Source organism: Sus scrofa, chromosome 1, assembly GCF_054392235.1.
Source record: "Sus scrofa isolate SSC_HxYL_T2T_F1_AM1 chromosome 1, Sscrofa_HxYL_maternal_Yorkshire_Landrace_v2.0, whole genome shotgun sequence".
Taxonomy (NCBI): Eukaryota; Metazoa; Chordata; class Mammalia; order Artiodactyla; family Suidae; genus Sus; species Sus scrofa.
The window spans coordinates 253,124,063-253,144,197 of record NC_139383.1 but is presented as its reverse complement, the minus strand read 5'-3'; the positions used below and the strand labels follow the sequence as shown (position 1 = coordinate 253,144,197).

At 41.5% G+C, this 20,135-nt stretch overlaps 2 protein-coding genes across 6 annotated transcripts in view; one reads left to right on the top strand and one right to left on the bottom strand.

The window, feature by feature from the left end:
* TMEFF1 (transmembrane protein with EGF like and two follistatin like domains 1) overlaps window positions 1-20,135 on the bottom strand; it is a 102,584-nt gene that overhangs the window by 24,523 nt on the left and 57,926 nt on the right. For all 5 annotated transcript variants that reach the window (XR_014824808.1, XM_005660298.4, XM_013993712.3 and 2 more), the window contains 2 exons: window positions 7,993-8,141; window positions 5,362-5,427 (listed from right to left, as the gene is read on the bottom strand). Coding sequence is in view for 4 of the 5 variants with exons in the window: in XM_005660298.4 (XP_005660355.2) it covers window positions 5,362-5,427; window positions 7,993-8,141 (215 nt within the window). In the remaining variant the exon portion in view is untranslated. The remainder of the gene's footprint in view (window positions 1-5,361; window positions 5,428-7,992; window positions 8,142-20,135) is intronic.
* LOC146407115 (uncharacterized) lies at window positions 15,128-19,400 on the top strand. The gene is made up of 3 exons (XM_085020811.1): window positions 15,128-15,188; window positions 16,008-17,877; window positions 18,068-19,400. Exons 1-2 carry the CDS (start codon window positions 15,128-15,130, stop codon window positions 16,889-16,891), a joined length of 945 nt encoding a protein of 314 aa, XP_084876937.1. The 3' UTR covers window positions 16,892-17,877; window positions 18,068-19,400.

Sequence of the window (20,135 nt, the reverse complement as noted above, 5' to 3'; positions counted from 1 at the left end):
CATCACTAACACACCCTTCCCTAATCTTAGTCTCCTTGGACCCTATCAGAGAATTATTTGCCTAGGTAGAAACTCCTCCCTAGCTCCAACACCCCCTCCAACACCCCCGATCTCTCCGGTCTAAATCCCAATGTTTTCCTTATCAACACTACCTCTTTCTCTCCTAGCCAGTCCACTTGCCCAGTGAAACACCTTTTCCACTGTGAATAAACTCATCCACCGCCTCATCTATTCCCTTAGTAAGTACTCCTTTCATGCCCCTGATACACCAAAATCACATTCCTCCTACATCCCCTCCCTTCCACCTCCCCCTGCTGTGCTAAGCACCTGTCACCTTCAGATCAGCATCCCACTCTCGTCTTTCACCAACCTTCCTCTCCCAGGGTCTGTCCCATCCACCTACACAGCCTTCTAACCAGCCACATCCTGACTTTCTACCATGCTCCACAACACACGCCCCCAGCCTTCCTTCAGTGATCTAGCAACTGGCACAGTCTTACCTTTGGATGAAGGAAATTGATTAAGGCCTTTTTTAAAAGGGCAAACAAGCTGTACTAAAATATGGAAACAACACTCATTAGGTAATGGAAACAACATATTATTAGTGTGTCTGATATCCCTGATCAGCAGGAGCAGAGACTACTGAGAGGATGAGGTCAAAGATAGGGTGAGGGCTGGGGTGAAGGTGAAGTTCAGGAATGAAGCAAGAATGTCTTGGTAATAAAAAGGTGTTATGGTTAGAGTTTAGGTTGCATGAAAATATCTTTGGATAAAAATGGCCACATTAAAATGTCATTTGCCACAAAGGAACTTTCTAGGTGGATGCAAATGTTATAGACTGTGGAAGGTATAGTGCAGATGGAGTATATCCATTTGTCAAAACTGATAGCTAACATTTGTGCATTTCAGTGTATGTTAATCATACCTCAAAGAAAAAAAAAACCTGTAAAAATAAGAACAATGATAATCCAGTGGGTGGAGGTGCAGAGACAAAACAAGAATGACTGTTAACTGTTGAAGGTGACTGGGTACATGAGGTTGATTAAACTCTCCTATTTACTGATGTTTGAAATTTCTATAATCAAGCTTTTAAAATGTCACATACCCAGCTCCCACCCACCTCATGTCCAGCCATCATATCTTTTATGATTTCAACATCTACAACAAAGCTTCTAACACTGCAATTTCAGCATTTACCACAGGTTGTCCAACAGCCCAAGAAAAGCACTAATTCAGCCACCCTGGTGGGCATTCAAATACTTCATTTCAGGAACACTCTTCTCCAAGATCGCAGCTTTATAAGATTTCCTACCAAGCACTATCTTCCAATTTTTTATTTTTTTATTTTTTGGTATTTTAGGGCCACAACCATGGCATATGGAAGTTCCCAGGCTAGGAGTAGAATCAGAACTGCAGCTGTTGGCCCACACCACAGCCACCACAACTCGAGATCTGAGCCATGTCTCTGAACTGCCCCACAGCTCACGGCAACACCAGATGCTTATTAACCCACTGACCAAGGCCAAGGATTGAGCCCGTTTCCTCGTGGATACTAGTCGGATTCGTTTCCGCTGAGCCACAACAGCACTCCCAATCTTCCAATTTTTCTTGCTGATGCTGCGTTCCTGCTTTTCACTTTGTAGCCTCCATCCCTAAATCCTATTTATCTAGTCCTGGTTATGTACTACAGACACAAATATTTACCAAGGGCCTCCTATAAATGCTTGTGAGAACAAAAAACAAAAGTGAATGGAGTAAACATACAAAATCAAGTTCCCCTCTGATCTCTATTCCTTACTATGAGAGTATTTAACTCTTTCACAGTCAGGATTTCATCTCCTAATTCTCTAGAAACTCCCTGGTCCCACATCATCAATGATACCTTTGTCTTCAAATAAATGCTCATCTTCTAATACCTTATGCAGCATTTTAAACTCCTAGTCAACCTTTCTACTTTTTTCTTCTTCTTCCTTTTTTTTCCCCCTTTTTTGGCCACTGCACAGCATATGGAGTTCCCAGGCCAGGGATCAGATCCAAGCCACAGTTGCGACCCACACTACAGCTATAGCAATGCTGGATCTTAACCCACTGTGCCCAGCAGAGGATGGAACCTGCATCTCAGCACTCCAGAAATGCCACTAATCCTGTCATACCACAGCGGGCACTCCAACCTTTCTATTTTGACTTTCGTGCCACTGTACCTGTCTTGGTTTTCCCCCTTTGGATCCTCTTTCTGCTTTATCTTCATTGGGACTTCCTCTCCTTTCTAAATAACAGTGCTATCCAAGGGAACTTTCTGCAATTCTGGATATGTTCCATATCTGTGCTGTCCAGAATGGTAGACATGGGTCAGATGTGGCTACTGAACACTTGAAATAGAGCTACTATGACTGAGAAACAAAACTGTGAATTCTATTTCATTTTAATTTAAATTTAAATAGCCACATGCGGTCACCGGCTATTCTACCAGACCATGCAGCTCTATACTCTCTCTCACTCATGCTCAGGACTTCAGTTATCATCTCTAGATCCAAGGACTGGCTCACACATTTACACTAATAAGCAAAGTCATGTGGGTAAGTTCCACAAGCAACTCAAACTCCAAAACAAAATTAATCACCTCTACCATAGCCACCTCCCTTACCATACCCCCAAACACCTTTCCCCTCTATAAAGAGAATCTACCATCTAAGTCATCTGACTTGAACTCTCCATCCTTCATACCTAAGCAGGATAGATTCCTTCTGAGTTTACTTAAATGACCTGCCTGCCTCCAGTACAAGGCGTATAATAATCACAATTCTTTCCAGGTAAAATGCATTTCAACTTGTTAACTCTGTGGCCTTGCCTTTTTCAAATATATGATTTCCCCCCACTGGCCCACAAATGGAGCTGAAGTTCCCTGGGATAACATAGCATTTGGGACAGTACACAATCTGGCCCCAAGCTACTTTTCAAGTTTTACCTTTCACTTCTACCGCTCAAGCCAACCTACTCTCTAGCCAAAAGAGGATTCCTAGCCACTATCAGTACATCTACCACAGTATCTGCATCCACACCTCTGCTCATGCTCTTCCATCCTGCTTAAATATCCTTTTGACCTCTTTTCAAATCCTAACCATCCTTCAAGGTTCAGCTCAAATTCTACCTCTTCCATGAGTTTCTCAGGTCTTCACGATCCCCCACCAAACAGTAATCTCTTCTGAGTTTTTCACTGCACTTTTTAACAGGACCCTTTGTAACAATAACCAATTTCTACTTGGTTAGACGTAGGGGATATTCATTTCTTATGGCATCACAAGCTCTTTAAAGATGGATGTCATGTTATCAGATAGCTCTCCATCCACCAAAAGTGTCCAGGAAAATAACCAGTATAAAGTAGGAACTTAATAAATTCTATCTATGATAATTTCATTAGAGTTAAAAACAAATTCTGATGTGTAAAGAATGTGCAGTATCTCAAAAGTGGCTAGGCACTAAATTATCCCTGTAATTTTACCAAAGGCAGACAAGTATTTTGGGCTTACACAGTTCCCCAAATTGCCTTAAGTAGGAGCTTCTACCTACTGAAAAAGAGCCTTCCTATTCTGGTCACGTACTATCAGTATAAAGAATAAAACTGGCACTGATCTATTATATCTCCTACGGGAATACAGAGATTTCCTACTTTAAATATAGCACTTTGTATCAATATAGGAAACTGATATTTCAGGGGCTCATGGGATATAACTGATTCAGGTTTAGCGTGATTCAAGTGACAGAAATAACAAATTATTCAATGATAATAACCACTACCATTTATTGAGCACTTATGAGTATGTCAGATACTATTCTAAGCACTTGACATGCATTATCTCATTTAATTTTTATGACATTCCATGATAGATTCTATTCTCACTGTGCATATTTTTTTAGAAATTAGGCATAAAAGGTAGAGCGCACATCTTAAAAAGTGTCCGTCAAGATAACCAAAGAAAATGGGTAGACGATGCAAGTGTGGAAAAGCAATTATATAGAAGCCCTGGTCAGGGAGTCCCAAGATTGAGACCTGCTTCTGTTCACTAGACATAACCTCGCTGTGCCCACTGGTCCTCAGCCCTCAGAGTAGTTCTAAGAATCATATGAAATAACAAATATGAAAATGAGAGGTGAAAGAACACTGGACTTAAAGTCAAGAGACCTAGAATCCGACCTCTGCTCTGACCTTTATTACACATAAGGACTTTGTACAAATAAATCCTGTAGCTTCTTTGAGCTGCATCCATTCTTTTGACATGCACAGAGCTTCTACATATGCGCCAGACATTCTGCTAAGTATTAGAAATCCCAAGTGAACGTGAATGTTCTCCTGTTCTCATAGAACTCATAGCCTAGAGGGGGATACAGATGAGTAAAACAGACAATTATACTTAGAGTAGCTTAAGGGGTTGGACAGGGGAGTATATAAGAGAGGCACTTTATCTAGATTGAACAGTCAAGAGATAGTACCCAAAAGGAAACAACTTCTAAGCTGAGACTAGAAGGATGAATATTGAATTGCAGGCAAAGGAACAAGATTCAAAGATCTGTGCACAGAGGGCAAATGTTAACAGCAGATTCTAGAGAAGTAAAGAGGATTTTAAAAGCAAATATGAGAGGTGTTTCCTTGTGATGCAGTGGGTTAAGGAGCCAGCTTTGTCGCTGCAGTGGCAGGGGTCACTGCTGTGGTGTGGGTTTGATCCCTGACCTGGGAACTTCAACATGTCACAGGCACAGACAAAAAAAATTAAATAAAATGAAAGCAAATATGAGAGATTTTTCTCTATAATTTCTTATAACTGCATGTGAATCTACAATTAACTCAATAAAAATTTAAAAAAAAACATATATGATGGAAGTTCCCGTTGTGGCTCAGAACTAATGAGCCCAACTAGCATCCATGAGGACGCAGGTTCAATCAAGCCTCGCTCAGTGGGTTAAGGATCTAGCATTGCCGTGAGCTGCGATGTAAGTCGCAGACATGGCTCAGATCCCAAGTTGCTGTGGCTGTGGCATAGGCCAGCAGCTTTAGCTCCAATTCGACCCAAAGGCCAGGGAACTTCCATACGCAGTGTATGCAGCCCTAAAAAAAGCAACAACAACAATAATAATAATAATAATTAATTAAAAATAAAATTTAAAAAACATATATGAGAGTACTCTGTGAACTGAGAAGCACCTTAGCTATTTAAGTTAGTATTATCACTAATAGTCAACTGAATAATGTATACTGCTACAAAGAACAAAGCTGGCAAGGTCATGCTAACGGAAGTAGAAGTAATAAGGACAACTAGCATCCATATTTCAGTAACTGGCCAAAATTGGGAAATTGTGATTCAATACCTTTAACGTCTGGTCGATACTGTAGTCCATCATCTTTCTTTCCCAATAAACTAGTGTCATCTGTGTCTATAAGAGAAAACAGTTTTCAAATTAAGATACATAGTAAGTTTCACACTATCAAACTTCTAAATATTCCAAATGCTCCAGGTCTTTCCCAACTCTCTGTCCATTTATCCTGCCCACATTTTCCACCATTGTCTTGATGTACTGTGCCACTTTTATCTCAGGCCACAAGGCATCTCAGAAATAAATGCACTCTGCATGAACAACAGGCTAACTTCATTCAGACGCCAGTTCCAATATCATCTGCTTAAAAAAACTCTTCCCTGCGCAAACTGAAATAATACATATCTTGAAGAGAAAGGATTAGCCCTTTCTCCAAAGGACAGTGGTCTCGAGATTTACCTTCCCCCGCCACTGTTACCCTGGAAAAATATCAGATTAAATGCGGGGGGCAGGGGGGCTCAACTGTGTTATCAGACCAAACTGACTATAAAAATGACCCCTGGGGAGTTCCCGTTGTGGCGCAGTGGTTAACGAATCCGACTAGGAACCATGAGGTTGCGGGTTCGATCCCTGCCCTTGCTCAGTGGGTTAACGATCCGGCGTTGCCGTGAGCTGTGGTGTAGGTTGCAGACGCGGCTCGGATCCCGTGTTGCTGTGGCTCTGGCGTAGGCCGGTGGCTACAGCTCCGATTCAACCCCTAGCCTGGGAACCTCCATATGCCGCGGAAGCGGCCCAAGAAATAGCAACAATAACAACAACAATAAAAAAAAAAAAAAAAGACAAAAAAAAAAAAAAAATGACCCCTGACTGGTGAATTATATTAGATCTGGGATGACAGTACATGAACCATAAAACATCTGTTTGGAAGCACAAGTTTTAGCCTCCCAATATATAGCTGGGGGAAAGGAGAGGTATAGTCAGCATACATGGAGACCAAAATAAAAGTCAAGGATCAACTATTCCAAAGGATTTTAAATCAGTATGAATCAATTAACAAAATCCTTTTTTTTAATAGGATTAAAAAAAAAAAGTTGGAGTTCCCGTCGTGGTGCAGCAGAAATGAATCCGATTAGGAACCATGAGGTTGCAGTTTTGATCCCTGGCCTCGCTCAGTGGGTTAAGGATCCAGCATTGTGGTTAGCTGTGGTGTAGGTCAAAGACGCAGCTCAGATCTGGCGTTACTGTGGCTATGGCGTAGGCTGGTGGCTACAGCTCCAATTAGACCCCTAGCCTGGGAATCTCCACATGCCGGGGGTGCAGCCCTGAAAAGACAAAAAGACAAAAAAAAAAAAAAAAAAATCCTCAAGCTTGACCAACTGTGCTCTGACTTTGAAATTCCAGGTGGTACCATTCAAGCACATACCGGTTCCTCAGAAAAGATATTCTCTCTCCATGCTACACTTTCAACCGAGGTTCTAAATGCCAACCATGCTACCTCTTCAAGATCAAAGCTAAGTGGACTGTCCACCGACATGGGGTCCCTATCAGCAAACAGTTTCATACACACACCTGACCCCACCTAGAAATCCTAGGATGAGCTTCTTGGGCACTCTCTGGTAACTTAGACCAGAGATACCATAATCAGTTGTTCAGTACTTCACAAAGAATTTGTTACCAGTATAAAGTACCAAATTTTGGTTTAGGATTTTTTTCCCTTAGCCCAGATAAAATATACCCCCTTAATAAATGAAGTCAAAAAAAAAAAAAAAAAAAGGGAGGCGGGGGGAGGGAGGGTGGTTAGACCTAGTAAGCAGGAAAGATGCACAATCCTAGCCCATGAGAATGTGTCTGGCCCTTGTTTGTTACTAGGAAATGATGTATTATCCTAGCCCATGTGAGCACTGCCAGGAAAAAAAGGATGAAAACCTCTGCCTTTAATGATGGGACATTTCTAGTAGGCATAGAAAACAAAAACTGAGAGTTGCCTGGTGGCCTAGCAGTTAAGGATTTGATGTTGTCACTGCTGTGACTCAGGTTTGACCCCTGGCCAGGCTCTTTTCACATGTCCGCATGCCATGGGTACAGTCAAAAAAAAAAAAAAAGAAAAAGAAAAAAGAAAACAAAAACTCATTCTTAGCTGGTATCATAGCTTCTAAACTATGACGAAAAAGCAAGAAGAGGAAAAAGAATTTTAAACTGAAGGTAATAATTTTTCCTTCTATTCCATAACTTCATACCAAAAATCTCTTAACAGTACATAACATGTTGGGGCAAAAACCACAGAGAGAATAATGCGAAAACAAAATAAACCATATGCTCTAGGAAAAAAATATGAAGATATATATGGCAATACTTATAGTTTTGCTATAATTAAAGTAAGTTGACAAACACTTAACTACAACCATTACAAATTTGAGACTACCTTTAAGAACTATATTTACAAGTCCATGTTAGGATCAGCTTAGTAATTAAACAATCAAGAAGCATCACTGTGTCTTGAGAAAATGAGAATAAATGAAAAAAAAGCTATATTAGTAACAGAAAAAAAATTATAAAATACATAGTAATTATAAAGCATCAAAGATTTCTCATTTTGCAAAGGTGGAACACTACCAAAATGTGCAAATAAGAGTATGCATATGTTATACTAAAGACAGGTCTTTAGATAAGTAAAATAAATTTTACCTGTGCAATGACCAAGATGCCTTATGTCAATTTGTTCTTGTTTTATACAAGATGCTTCACGAACAAAACAGGGATTATTATAGGAACTCCCATCAGAAGCACACACAGGATTAAAACTGTATCCACTGCAATCTATATTACATACACACCTGTCAGAAAAAAAAACAATGTACCTATATTATACAATAAAAGTACTGCACAATGCTGCAATAGCAAAAAAGAACAATTCCTTCTTTTAAAAAAAACTTCTAAACTTTTTTATTATAGTTGATTTATAATATTATATTACAACACATTAATTCAATATTTTTACAGATTGTACTCCATTTAAAGTTATTATAAACTATTGGCTATATTCCCTGCACTATATAAAATACTTTTGTAGCTTATTTATCTTATACATAGTAGTTTGTAAGCAATTCTTTCTTTTTTTCTGCTTTCTGTAACAGAAGTAAATACACTGTTTTAAGTCACTGATAAAAGTTTAAGCAAAGTGAATGCTCAACTAACAGTTTCAGGTGAGAATTTAGAGATAATTTCACCCAGATATTATTAATCCAGGGGTTTCTCCAGAATTTTTACATCTAGAGACAATAATCAAGAAATGTCAACATTAATTAAAAAGCACCATACTATAGTAGAAAGGACCCAGAATTCTGCGTCAAAAGTCATGAATCTAAATCTAAACCCATCTAATAACCAGATTTGTATCCAGTCTCTCCGTAAGTTTTAGTTTACTGAATTGTAAAACAGAGGTAATAATAATATAACTAACCTTACCAAATAATTAGGAAGATTAAAAAATAGATATTAAACATATAAAAGTGTTTCCTAACCACACATCTATCTGTATAACTGAGTGTCCACTGAACACTGAGACTGCTTTATGGAGAAGACCAGGAAAGTCCAAGGCATGGTTACTTCTCTCAAGGAGAGTAAAATCTAACTGAGAATATAAAAAAAAAAAACCACAGAGACTCTTCTGTTTCCAGCAGCATGGTGGACACAGAACCTGCATTAATCCTCCTACTAAAAACAACCAAAGGTACTGGATAAAACATTTAAGACATTCTCAAACGCATTCATAAGATGTCAAGAAGCCAAGGAATACTCAGGACAAATATTAAATGAAGACAGGAACAGAGAAAGGTCAATTAAGTTTGGTAAAGCTGATTTTCACCTTGAAGGGATCTGCCAAACTAGGTAAACTCAATTATCTACTTTTTGGCTCTGCAGGCCTCTAGAAACAGAAGACAAAGAATACTGACCTACCTAAGGTGGAGAATCTGAAGACACTAGAAAAAAGCAGGAGGGTAAAGTAGAAATGAGTTGCCATATTCCAAAGGAACTGTTTAAAGGGGAAAAAAAAAATTCTGCCCTAAGCCATGACACTGAAGAGAAGGAAGAAAAACTATCTCCCCTGAGAATTCAAAACCACAAGCCAGCCCTCACATGGGGGGCTTAAAATACTACTTGAGTGTTCTGAAAAACCTCAAGCCAAGAATTTAAGAGTCAAGGATTAGAAGGGGCCCCAGGCAACTGATATAAGTCAACACAATTCTCTCTGGAGAAAGTCAACTTTATTATCCTAGACCTCAAACATTTTTCAAGTTATAATTCTGAGAAAAACAAGCAGATCACACACATGCTCCCTCATTCCCATACCCACAACAAACAAGGAAATAAAACACCAGAGGCAGAGCAAGCAGATGTGAAAAAGGACTAAAAGAACTTCTAATAAATAAATGTACTGTCAGAAATAAAAACCCATTAGGCAAATTTAACAGATTAGATAAACTAAAGGTGAATTCATGAACTGGAAAACAGGTCAGAGGAAATTACCCAGACCCACAGCAGAGTCAAAGAGACAGAAAACATGGGGAAAAAAAGATTAAAAAGATTAAAAGACATAGAAGACAGAGTCACAAGTTCTACTCAAAAATCTGACTGGGGAGTTCCCGTCGTGGTGCAGTGGTTAACGAATCCGACTAGGAACCATGAGGTTGCGGGTTCGGTCCCTGCCCTTGCTCAGTGGATTAACGATCCGGCGTTGCCATGAGCTGTGGTGAAGGTTGCAGACGCGGCTCGGATCCCGCATTGCTGTGGCTCTGGCGTAGGCCAGTGGCTACAGCTCCGATTCGGCCCCTAGCCTGGGAACCTCCATATGCCGAGGGAGCGGCCCAAGAAATAGCAACAACAACAAAAGACAGAAGACAAAAAGACAAAGGACAAAAGACAAAAAAAAAAAAAAAAAATCTGACTGGAATCCTGCAAGAGTTAAAAGAATGAGGCAAAGACAAGATTCTTAGCAATTTCTCAAACTTTCTAAAACCAAAAAAGATACTAATCTAAATATCCATGAAGCCCAATAAATTCTAAACAGGATTATTAAAAAGAAATCAAGACAGTGAAATATCACAGTGAAATTTTTGTAACAATAAAAACAGTAACATAAAAGCAGCCAGATAGAGAAAAACTACCTTCAAGGAAGCAAAGAGACAGGTGTCTTCAAAAGCAATACTGAAGCCAAACTGTTTATTTATAGCCAAAAGACAGTGAAATAATACTGCAATGTGCTGAGATAAAATAGAATTCTATATAAAAGGAACTATCTTTCATGAATAAGTATAGAATAAAAGTAATCTGAAAGAGTAAAAATTTAGAGAGTTTGTCCCCTGCTGATTGTCAGTAAAGGAAATTATAAAGGCAGTAAAACAATGATCCTATAAGGAAGATCTGTGATGCAAACATAAATGAAAAACAAAAGTGCAAATATACATGTAGGTAATGTTAACAACATACTGACTATATAAAACAATGACAACAGTGCTCTTTGCTGCTAAATTTTCTTTAAAATGATGAATTAAAATATAATGATAGCATACAAATTGGGAGGGAATGAATTTATAGTGTTCTAAGAATAACAAAGATACTGATGACTTTTAGGCTGTGATAAGTACAAAAGCATGCTAAAATTGCTAAGGTTATCACCAAAAGGATCACGTATAACACTGAAAACCGAGAAAAACAAACAAAAAACATAACAAAGAAAGAAATAAAGGAATGGCAGGACAAAAGTACAAAATAGGATAACAAAAAAAAAAATTAAAGTACATCAGTACGATATATTTAAGAAAAGTTTCTAGTTAAAAAACATAGATAGGCTAGTTAAAAATACAAAAGCCAGATATACTGCTTACAAAGTACATGTTAAACTATAATGATATGGGTAGTTGCCAGGGGCTGGGGGTAGCAGGGAATGGAGAGTTACTGTTGAATAGGTATAGTTTCAGTTTTATAAGATAAAAGAGTTTGGGAGATGGATGGTAGTGATGGTAGCACAATATTATAAAAGCCTTTAATACCACTGATCGGTAAGCTTAAAAGTAGTTAAAGTCTGGAGTTCCCATAGTGGCTCAGCGGTTAACAAACCCAACTAGCATCCATGAGTACCAAGGGTTCTATCCCTGGCCTCACTCAGTGGGTTAAGGATCCAGCATTGCCGTGAGCTGTGGTGTAGGTCACAGACATGGCTCGGATCCCACGTTGCTGTGGCTGTTGTGTAGCTGGCGGTTAGAGCTCCGATTCGACTCCTCACCTGGAACTTCCATATATGCCTCATGTGCAGCCCTAAAAAGACAAAAAAAAAAAAAAAGTTAAGGTCTGTAAACCAGCTATAGCGGAAAAAATAAAAATCATTTTAAAAAAAGGTAGTTAAGGTGACTGATTTTATTACGGGTATTGTGGCAAAATAAAAGGATTGTGATAAATATACCATACCTGGAATGGAAGAAACCTGGTACAGTTTCGCGTGTGTGTGTGTGTGTGTGTGTGTGTGTGTGTGTGTGTGTGTCTCAGACATTAGAGTCTTTAGGGCAAAAAGGAGTTATGATAAAGAAGGTCCTTCATAAAAAAAAAAAAAACTTATTCACCAGAAAGATATAATAATTCTAAATATTTTTAAGTAGTCTCAAAAGCTATAAAGCAAAAATGGATAAAACCGCAATGAGAAACAGCCAAATCCACCACAGCAGATTTTAACACACATCTCTCTGCAATTCATGTATCAAGCAAATAAAATATCAGTAAAACTGAAATATCTACAGATGAAAGAATATGATATTGGAATTTGGTTTAAAATACTTCTCCCAAAAAAGGGGGGAGGGAAAAAGAGATAAAACAAAACTGGACTTTTTACACTAACTGAAACTGAGGGATGCATATATGGGAAGGGGTCCACTTTATTCTTTTCCTCCTCTTCTATATGTTTGAAGACTTCCTTAATTCCTGGCGAATTACAGGACTAAATGTGAAAGGCAAAATTACAAAAGACCAAGCATAAGAGACCAATGAATTTAAGTTTGAAATAAAGAATATCTCGAAAGAGAATGAAAAAAAGATAATTTCCAAACAAAAGTAACTACAGCCCATACAGCTAACAAATAATCAATATCCAGAATACATATAAAAATTAATTTGAAAATAATATATATAAGAAGTGCCCACTGTAGCGCCATGGAAACGAATCCAACTAGTATCCATGAGGATGAAGGTTCAACCCCTGGCCTCGCTCAGTGAGTTAAGGATTTGGTGTTGGCCGTGAGCTGTGGTGTAGGTCGCAGACACAGTTCAGATCCCATGTTGCTGTGGCTATGGGGTAGGCCGGCAGCTGTAGCTCCGATTCGACCCCTAGCCTGGGAACTTCTATATACAGCAGGTTCAGCCCTAAAACGCAAAAGGAAGGAAGGAAAGAAGGAAGGAAATAAGATATAGAACTTGTAAGTATACAAGAACAATATATGTGAATAGATGTTCAATCTGTTCAGTAACCAAGAAGATGTAAATTTAAACCACAATGAGATACCATCACATTCACTTAACAGCAGGAATTAAGAGAACAGCAAGGGGTTGACAAGGGTGAGGAACAAAGGAAGAGGGAACTTACTGGTACAACCACTTTGGAAAACAGGCATTACCAGGAAAAGCTCGACTTGCACATGCCCAATAATTTCACTACTAAGGCCTTCCTTGAAAATCTTACACGTGTGCCCAGGAGACACACATATGAATGTTCACAGAGCATTACTTATGAGAACAAAAGACTGGAAACAATCCAAATATCCATCAACACTAAAATGGACTGTAAAAGGCTGTGGAAAAGTCAAGAAACTGAATTCAATAAGCAGCTATGAGCATTAAGACAAATGAATCTCAAAAACATAATGCTGTGCAAAAGAAGATATACATATCATGATTCCATTTATATAAAATTCAAAATCAATCAGAAGCCAACTGATATTACCATTAAGAGGGTTATCATGTGATAAAACTACAAAGACAGCAAAAGAATGACTTCAGCAAAATGCAATAGAGCGGGCAGATCAAAGAAAGATGCAACTGGGAAAAGACAAGGGGGTAGGGAGGGGCAGCTCTGAAGTACTGACATACCCTATTTCCTGGCTTGGGATGTAAGAGTCACAAGTTGTTTCATTTGTGTGTATTAAACCAAATGTGTAAGTTTTCATAAACTTCTTAATACATGCTTTGTTTCGCAATTTAAAAACGAAGGCACCAGAAAAAAAATTTTAATTCCTAAGAATATTTACTAACTGCCAGAAGCCAGCTCCAGCAGCCAGGGAGTGAACACTTTCCCGAAGAAGATGGACGGACGTCGGCTTTTGCATCGGAGACAGCCTCTTTGTCCCTTCTTTGAGGGCGCTGGACTGCTCAAATTCTATTAGTAACAGTGGTTGATTATATAGACAGTTTTTCACTACACATTACATCACAGTGTTAAAAGTACATTGGTTAACTATTACATGGTATAGCAGCTATACATCATGTTCTAAGATCTTTGTTTTAACTAAACTTAGTAACTACAATTTAAGGGCAATTAGGTACAATACATCGTGTGGAAAGGAGGAGACTCAGTACAAATCATCCCATGGCCAGCCAGTCTTTACAATTTGAAGAGGCCACAGACACAAGAATTTGGCATTCACAAACCTTGTTTGTAGACTGGTGCTTATCTTCAAAGTGTTATGGCAGGGAGACAGTGTAAGTAAATATAAACCAACTTAACTAAACTAGCTATCACTTAAAAGCTTTTAAAATCAAGGACAAAACTCACAGCTACGTTTTTTGGATAATATATGTCTAACTTTTATGAACCTCATTAAGATCCTAACTCTAAAGTTTACTATATAACTAGTTAATAGATAAACACTATGTTTTAACTAAGTTGGATTTAAATAGGGGAAAGTCCTTCAGGATGAAATTCTTATTATATTATTGTTGTGACTTCGTTAAATCACAAATCACCAGGGGAAAATAAGAATGGAAAATAAGAATAATAAGTAAATAATCAGGAAAGACTGAGGAAAACAGAATAACAAGTGAATAACAGAAAAGACTAAATCATCCATGGAACAATCCCCACTCAGCAACACAAAATGGAAATTATTTCCTGGGAAATTAGTTTTCCACCTATGTCAGTGGGCAAGCCTTATTGTCTTCTGGGGCCTGTCCTCGGAATTGTGCCGTGCAGGCAGGCATCCCCCTGTTTAGGAACCTGCCCTCAGAATTGTACCGTTTAGACAGGCCCCTTTTATGAGCTTGCCCTTGAAACTGTATCGTTCAGGCAGGCTCCTTTTTTTGATTAGGAGCCTGCCTTCGGAATTGCACCGTTCAGGCAAAACTCCCTTCCTTGGCTCATTGTATCTTCTCGGCTCCCCGAAACTAACAAGTCAAAAATGGCTTTTACTTTTTTAAAGGGATGGGGGTGGAGAGACTGTGACAGAGGCCTGAAAAATGTAAAGTATTTACTAACTGGTCCTTTAGAGAAAAACTTTTCCAGCTCCAGGTTTAAGGGATACAAGTCAGCAACAATGGAATGGCAATAAAACTGAAACAGAGGCCAATGGAAGAAAATATTACAGAACAGTTTCAAGGGTGAGAAAAGGCTCAGCAGAAAAGGCAAGAAACCATACCCATCTAGTAAGAGAAACGAGTGTCTCAGCAGAGGGCACTGTGGCCCAACAAGTGTAGGAAAAGTTGGTGCTCCTCAGTGGGCTGGTACCACCGCGTGTAAGTCCAGGAGCTGTGAAAACAATCATTGCTCTGTTCTCAAGCGCACATGAGGAAAGAAAATGAAATCATCGTCTCATCCAGCTCAGTGAAACAATGGGCAGAGGGCAGTAACAGACCCTAGAGGCCACTGACACCTCTGAACACAGCAGTTCCCGGCGTCTGGAGACTGGTGACAGCAGCAGAGGGCAAATGCCCAAGCATAGGTGTGGGCACTAAAGTGGAAAGAAATCACTTCAGCAAAGACGCCAAATTCAAAACATGGAACAACCACTTACTCTGCACCTACTGGGCAGATTTAGTCACATTTGCCTCTTCCCTCCCCCCCTGTTTTTGAGGGCCACACCTGGGGCATATGGAAGTTTCCAGGCTAGAGGTCAAATTGGAGCTACTGGCCTACACCACAGCCACAGCATCACCAGATCTGAGCCATGTCCACAACCTACATCACAGCTCACGGGCAATGCCGGACCCTCAACCCACTGAGCAAGGCCAGGGATCGAATCCACATCCTCATGGATGCTAGTTGGATTTGTTTCTGCTGAGTCACAACAGGAACTCCTCACATTTGCCTCTTTAATCCTGACAACAACAAATCATGAATAGGGAAGCTGAATATGAAAGAAGTTAAAAAGCCTAAGATCATACACCTAACAAGTGACTGAGGTGGTGTTCTTGCCCACGCATCACAGCTGTCACAGAAAACAGACATTTCAGCAGGGAAAGTGATAGATAAAAGGAATGGATACTTATTTTCCACATTTATATCATGAAAATCTTTTCTCTAAATTGGCCTGTTTTTCTCTCAAACACACCAGGGACACTCCTGCCTCAGGGCTTCCCCTCTTCTCAGGACCCTTTTCCCTCTAACATCTACCCAGTTTGATCCCATCACCTTCTTCAAGTTTAATCTCAAATCTTGGAGAGAGGACAAGATGGCGGAGGAGTAGGGGGACACGCTCGCCCTCTCCCACAAACACAACAAAAAAAGCACATCTACAGAAGAAATGACTCGCACAGAACAACAACCAATCGCTGGCAGAGGAACCTAAACTCCAATAACGGCAAGAAATTCGTGACATTATTGGGCAGAACGGGAGAAAAGAGGAGAGTGAGAGAAGGTGAATCCGAGCGGGACGGGCGCTCCCGAAAGGGAACTGCGGAGGAGAAAGGGATCCCGCACCCTGGAAAGTCTCCTACCGGGGGAAAGATCAAACGAACCGGAGGAATCTCCAGATGCAGAGAAGAGTGTAGCAGTAAGTCGGAGTACGGAAAAACGATCAAGAACCCAACGGACCATCTGAACTACGGGCACAGTCACCAAAAGTTGAGACGCCTGGGTGGGGGCTGGGCACCGAATCCTCGGCTCCAGAGGTTAGTCCCCGGGAAAGGGCCGGGGGACGCCTGGGTGGGGGCTGGGCACCGAGACCTCAGCTCTGAAGGTTGGTCCCCGAGAGGGGGCCGGGGGACGCCTGGGTTGGGGCTGGGCACCGAGACCTCGCCTCCGAAGGTTAGTCCCCAAGAAAGGGCCGGGGGACGCCTGGGGGGGGGGGGCTGGGCACCGAGACCTCGGCTCCAGAGATTAGTCCCCGGGCTAGGGGGGCGGGGAAGAGCGGAAACTGCTTGGGAGGTCTCTAAACCATTTGACGGGGCAGAGACTGCCTGGGAGACTAGAAAACAAAGCTGTCGCAGAGGAAGGGAGCAATACTCTAGGGGCGGGGAAGTGGAAAGCCGCCTCAGAGGGAACCTGGGAGAAGAGCCTGGTCTGCGCCCGTGCTGGGGAGGGGAGAGAAGAAGGGGTGGGTCCCCATAGAATACCCCCCACGCCACAGCAAGCTTACAGGCCCGCTAGCTAGCAGAAAGCTGTGCTTCCCAGTGCATTCCCTCCCCCCACCCCCGCCACCCCCTACGCTCTCGCGGAACCTGGGGCTGCCTGCCATCCAGGAGGGCTGGCCTCAACAATTGCCTGAAGCCTACCACCGCAGGGGCTCTCCCTGCACAGGCCTGCTTGCCCTTTGGAGGGGCTACACTTCCACAGAGCAGCACCAAACACCACCAGCCCCCTAAAAAAGGCCTGCAGCCCAGAAAAGCTAGAACAAGCCTAGCCAGGCCGTGAATAGATCCGTCTAATTCTCCGACGGTTTTTCTGAGACGGGCTCCCCCGGGGAGGAGCCTCTTGAGTCTCCAAGGGCCTTGCTACACGCCCAAGACCCCAGGGGGTGCTAAGACCTAGTGGACCAGCTGCATAGGACTGCCAGCTCCAGGCAGGACCCCCTGCAGCCCAGAAAAGCTGCAACAAGCCTGGCCGACTTGGGAAAAGATCTCAGACGGTCTTTCGGAGTCGGGCTGTCCTGGGGAGGAGCCTCTTGAGTCTCCAAGGGCCCTGCTACCCGCCCAAGACCCCAAGGGGTGCTGAGACCTAGTGGACCAGCTGCATAGGACTGCCAGCTCCAGGCAGGACCCCCTGCAGCCCAGAAAAGCTGCAACAAGCCTGGCCGACTTGGGAAAAGATCTCAGACGGTCTTTCTGAGTCGGGCTGTCCTGGGGAGGAGCCTCTTGAGTCTCCAAGGGCCCTGCTACCCGCCCAAGACCCCAGGGGGTGCTGAGACCTAGTGGACCAGCTGCATAGGACTGCCAGCTCCAGGCAGGACCCCCTGCAGCCCAGAAAAGCTGCAACAAGCCTGGCCGACTTGGGAAAAGATCTCAGACGGTCTTTCTGAGTCGGGCTGTCCTGGGGAGGAGCCTCTTGAGTCTCCAAGGGCCCTGCTACCCGCCCAAGACCCCAGGGGGTGCTGAGACCTAGTGGACCAGCTGCATAGGACTGCCAGCTCCAGGCAGGACCCCCTGCAGCCCAGAAAAGCTGCAACAAGCCTGGCCGACTTGGGAAAAGATCTCAGACGATCTTTCTGAGTCGGGCTGTCCTGGGGAGGAGCCTCTTGAGTCTCCAAGGGCCCTGCTACCCGCCCAAGACCCCAGGGGGTGCTGAGACCTAGTGGACCAGCTGCATAGGACTGCCAGCTCCAGGCAGGACCCCCTGCAGCCCAGAAAAGCTGCAACAAGCCTTGCGGAATCGGGAAAAGATCTCAGACGGTCTTTCTGAGTCGGGCTGCCCTGGGGAGGAACCTCTTGAGTCTCCAAGGGCCCTGCTACCCGCCCAAGACCCCAGGGGGTGCTGAGAACCAAGTGAAATCTGCTACCATCGTGGGGTGGACCTCCCAGTCCTGTCTGCCCTCAGGAAGTCCTCCTTTGCTTCAAAGAAACACTGTTAGCCCATCAACACTCCATAAAAGCCACACTGCCTCCAAAAAGATTGACCAACAACGCCAGCCCTCAGGAAATATTCCACGGCAGTGACAAGGCAACCACTGCCTGATAACGGAGAGTACAACTCCCTCAGGAGAAAGAAGACAACAAGCAAGATGAAGAAGCTGAGAAACCACCCCCAGTCAAACCAACAGGAGAACTCACCTAAAACAGTCAACAATGAAACTGATCTCTGCAGTCTGACAGACCTGGAGTTCAAAAGAGAAATAGTGAAAATACTGAAGGAATTAAGAGAAGATATGAACAGCAATGCAGATACCCTCAGAAAGGAGCTAGAAAATATAAGGAGGAGCCAAGAAAAACTAGAACATTCATTTGCAGAGATGCAAACTGAACTAGGGGCAGTAAAAGCCAGAATGAATAATGCAGAAGAACGAATCAGTGATATGGAAGATAGAATAATGGAAATCACTCAATCTGGTCAACAGACAGAAAACCGAATCAAAAAACTGGAAAGCAATATAAGAGACCTATGGGATAATATAAAACGGGCCAATCTACGCATAATAGGAATTCCAGAAGGAGTAGAAAAAGATAAAGGAATGGAAAATATATTTGAAGAAATTATCGCTGGAAACTTCCCAAATCTAAAGGATACTGGGTTCAAGATACAAGAAGCACAGAGGGCCCCAAACAAACTGAACCCAAACAGACCCACACCAAGACACATCATAATAAAAATGGCAAAAGTTAGTGATAAAGAGAGGATCCTAAAGGCAGCAAGAGAAAAACAGAATGTTACCTACAAGGGAACCCCCATAAGAATATCAGCTGATTTCTCTACAGAAACACTACAGGCCAGGAGGGAATGGCAAGAGATATTTAAAGTGCTCAAAGGAAAAAATATGCAACCTAGAATACTTTATCCAGCAAGAATATCATTTAAAATAGAAGGGGAAATAAAAATTTTTCCCAACAAACAAAAACTTAAAGAATACAGCAACACAAAACCCAGGTTAAAGGAAATATTGAAAGGGCTTCTCTAAACCAAAAAGAAAGGAAGGAAAGGGAAGAAAAAAGAAAAGAAAAAAAAAAAAAAAAGAAGAAGAAGAAGAAGAAGAGGAAGAACTAGGACTGAGGAAGATACAATCAGAGAGCAGTCACTCAAATAAGCCAGCATACAGATTTAATCATGAACATGCTTCAAACAAAATAAAATTAAAAAGAAAAAAATAAAAGAGTCATCAAAACCATAAAATGTGGGCAAGGGATGTTAGGAGGTAAATAATCCTTTTTGTTTGTATGTATGTCTCTCTTCTTAATTTTAATATAATAATGAAGTGTTTGAACTTACAGGACCATCAGGCTAAAACACACAATTATGGGAAGGGGTTAGCATACTTAAAAAACAGGGCAACCACAAGCCAAAACCAAATATTGCATTTGCAAAAAATGAAAAAAAAAAAATACACTCAAGCAGATAATAACAGGAGACCATCCAACCAAAAAAAAAAAGAAGAATGGAGAACCATAGAATCAACTGGAACACGAGGATCAAATGGCAATAAATAATCATCTATCAATTATCACCTTAAATGTCAATGGACTGAATGCCCCAATCAAAAGACACAGAATGGCTGAGTGGATAAAACGGCAAAAACCTTCAATATGCTGCCTACAAGAAACTCACCTTAGGACAAAAGATACATATAGATTGAAAGTGAAAGGCTGGGGAAAAGTATTTCATGCCAATAGACATGACAGAAAAGCAGGAGTTGCAACGCTCATATCAG

Excerpts from the sequence above, each read along its gene's own strand:
- LOC146407115 (XM_085020811.1), top strand. The coding sequence starts at position 15,128 with ATGAGGAAAGAAAATGAAATCATCGTCTCATCCAGCTCAGTGAAACAA. Across the intron at positions 15,189-16,007 it reads GAAACAATGGGCAGAGGGCA|GACAAGATGGCGGAGGAGTA; the intron begins GTAACAGACCCT and ends TCTTGGAGAGAG.